The sequence below is a fragment of the Diaphorina citri genome, unplaced genomic scaffold (genome assembly GCF_000475195.1).
Source record: "Diaphorina citri unplaced genomic scaffold, Diaci psyllid genome assembly version 1.1 scaffold10716, whole genome shotgun sequence".
NCBI classification, from domain to species: domain Eukaryota; kingdom Metazoa; phylum Arthropoda; class Insecta; order Hemiptera; family Psyllidae; genus Diaphorina; species Diaphorina citri.
Genome location: NW_007388090.1, coordinates 9,166 through 11,420, shown reverse-complemented (window position 1 = coordinate 11,420; position 2,255 = coordinate 9,166). Strand labels below are relative to the sequence as shown.

The 2,255-nt window shown below is 44.3% G+C and overlaps 1 protein-coding gene across 1 annotated transcript in view; it reads left to right on the top strand.

Moving 5' to 3' along the window:
• LOC113472939 (cilia- and flagella-associated protein 251-like) overlaps window positions 1-1,545 on the top strand; it is a 10,551-nt gene extending 9,006 nt beyond the window's left edge. The window contains exon 3 of the mRNA XM_026832725.1: window positions 506-1,545. Coding sequence (XP_026688526.1) covers window positions 506-1,416 — 911 coding nt within the window. The 3' untranslated portion in view covers window positions 1,417-1,545. The remainder of the gene's footprint in view (window positions 1-505) is intronic.
• The last annotated feature ends 710 nt before the right edge of the window (window positions 1,546-2,255 follow it).

Genomic DNA, 2,255 nt, shown 5'->3' with positions numbered 1-2,255 from the left:
TTTAATCCGCGGTGATAAGCGTGTGCGCTCGTCGGAACTTTAGTGCCGGTGCAGCCGCTTGCGGTAAAAGAGCCGCCCAGGAGAAAGGGCCGCGACGCGGGAAAATGACCCGCAGGGACGGCTGGAGTAAGGGCCTACGTATAGAGACGAACATACCTTCAAGGGAGGATTGGCGGATAGAACCGTTTGGAGAACGGGGAGCGAAAAATTGCTAGAAGATGACGAACATACCGTGCGTGGTCGCAATCACGAAAAGGAAACAATTGTCGTAAAAATAGAAAAAGCGATGGGAGAAACCTTTCAAGAGACCGCCAAACCTCAAATGGCCAAGGGTCTTCAAACGGGTCAAAGATTTCGTCCCAAGCAAGAGAGTGATGAATAGAGCGAAAACGAGAAAGCGCCACAGTTGGAGGGCACGGTGGCCCAGAGAATGTGGCAAACCGGGTGTGGAACAAATGTGACGCGCTGAAGGTGGAGATGTCGATGAAGAGATGAGGTGGTTGAGGACGTTCGCGCTCGGGCCATAGAAAGCGAAAGTCCACAGATGGGGACAAGCTGTCCCAAAGGAACGGTGAAGGTCAGAATGAACCTGAGGCAAAGAAAGCCAAACCGTCCCAAGAAGGCAAAAATGAGGACAAAGAGAATCGCGTTAAAGAAAATGGAAAGAAAATTGAGGATAATGAAAAGAGTGATAAAGGAAACGAAGAGAATCAGGTAAAAACCAACGCCAGAAGCAGAAAAATAATTGAAAGCGAAGAAGAAAATGAGGAAGAAAGTGATAATGATGAAGAAACTGATAATGATGAAGACATGGAAAGCGATATTCCAACTAGAAACGAAAGAGGAGGCAATGGAAGAGGTAAGAAGGCAGTAGAAAGCGAAGAAGAAGAAGAGGATGTACCAACTAAAAACAACCGCGTAGCCAATAGAAGAACCAAGAAAACAATAGATAGCGAAGAAGAAGAAAAAGAATTGGAGGAATCCCGAGAAGAAGAAGAAGTTGAACAAGAAAATAATGAAGAAGAAGACGAAGAACAACAAGAAGAAGAGAAAATAGAGGAAACTAGAAACAAGCAAAGAATAAAGAATAGAGACAAAAATAAACGAGGCAAAGCAATTGAAAGCGAAGAAGAAGAACAAGAACAAGATGAGAAAAGTGAAGAAGAAGAAAGCGAAGACGAAGAAAAAGCCGAAGAAGAAGAGGTAGATAGGGAAGCCGATTTCGTAGACAGAAGAACACGAGGAAAGAAAGTTGACAATAAGGGTGGTAAAGGCAGAACTCTACCAAAGGCCCGTGGTCGTAGAGCTATACCAGATTCCGAAGATGGTAGTGAGGCGGAGGATTTTGTGGAGAAAAGAAGGGGAAGGCGAAGAGGCAAGGTGGAGAATGATGAACAAACGAAGCGGGAGTCATGAATTATGACGTCATCGCCTACGGGAGCGTATCCCGTGATGTCAAAGTTTACGATATACCGGTATTTTTTAATGCCTCATTTACATTCAGCCCTGTCTCCTGCTACTCGTCCTGCCGTATTTACTTCTCTCATTACTGCTTGAGAAGTGAAGGCAGAAGTTGTGTGTTTATATTCAGCTCACTTTCTCCAATCACAGAGTCTCTAACAGCGTTTTAACCAATAAAAATTACGCAACCAGCAGTTCGTTCGATCACCAAAGTCAAAACAGTGAACCCACCAATGATAGAAGAGGAATTAACGAATCCACCAACGGCAGAAGCGCAACAAGTTTGTTCTCCAATCAGAGAGAAGCAACAAGTGGTTCAACCAACGAGAAAGGCGGAACCGGTCCTTCAACCAATCAGAAGGCTCAGATAAACCAGTTTGAAATGCTGGCTAAAACCATATCCGTGTCCATTGCCAGGAAGAACAATATCCGACCCTGTCTGATAGCAGGTAAGAAAAGATTTTTTCAGTCTAATTTTGGTAGTATAAGCAGGGTAGCTCCTTCTCCTCCTCCTCTTCCTTCTTCTCCCCCTCCTCCTTCTTCTCCCCCTCCTCCTTCTCCTCCTCTTCCTCCTTCTTTTTTTCTGTTCCTTCTTTTACTTCTCCTTTTTCTTTTCCACTTCCTCCTCCTCCTCCTCCTCCTCCTCCTCATTTCTATCAATGCATATCCTAACACGCCTTCCAATTTTAACTCTAATAGGTACAAGTTCAAAAGTTGCCAAAGCAATCCAGGTATTTGTTTAATTTTACCTGGTATGACCTTTTTGGGTACACAATTCGGAAATTCTCAGTAGA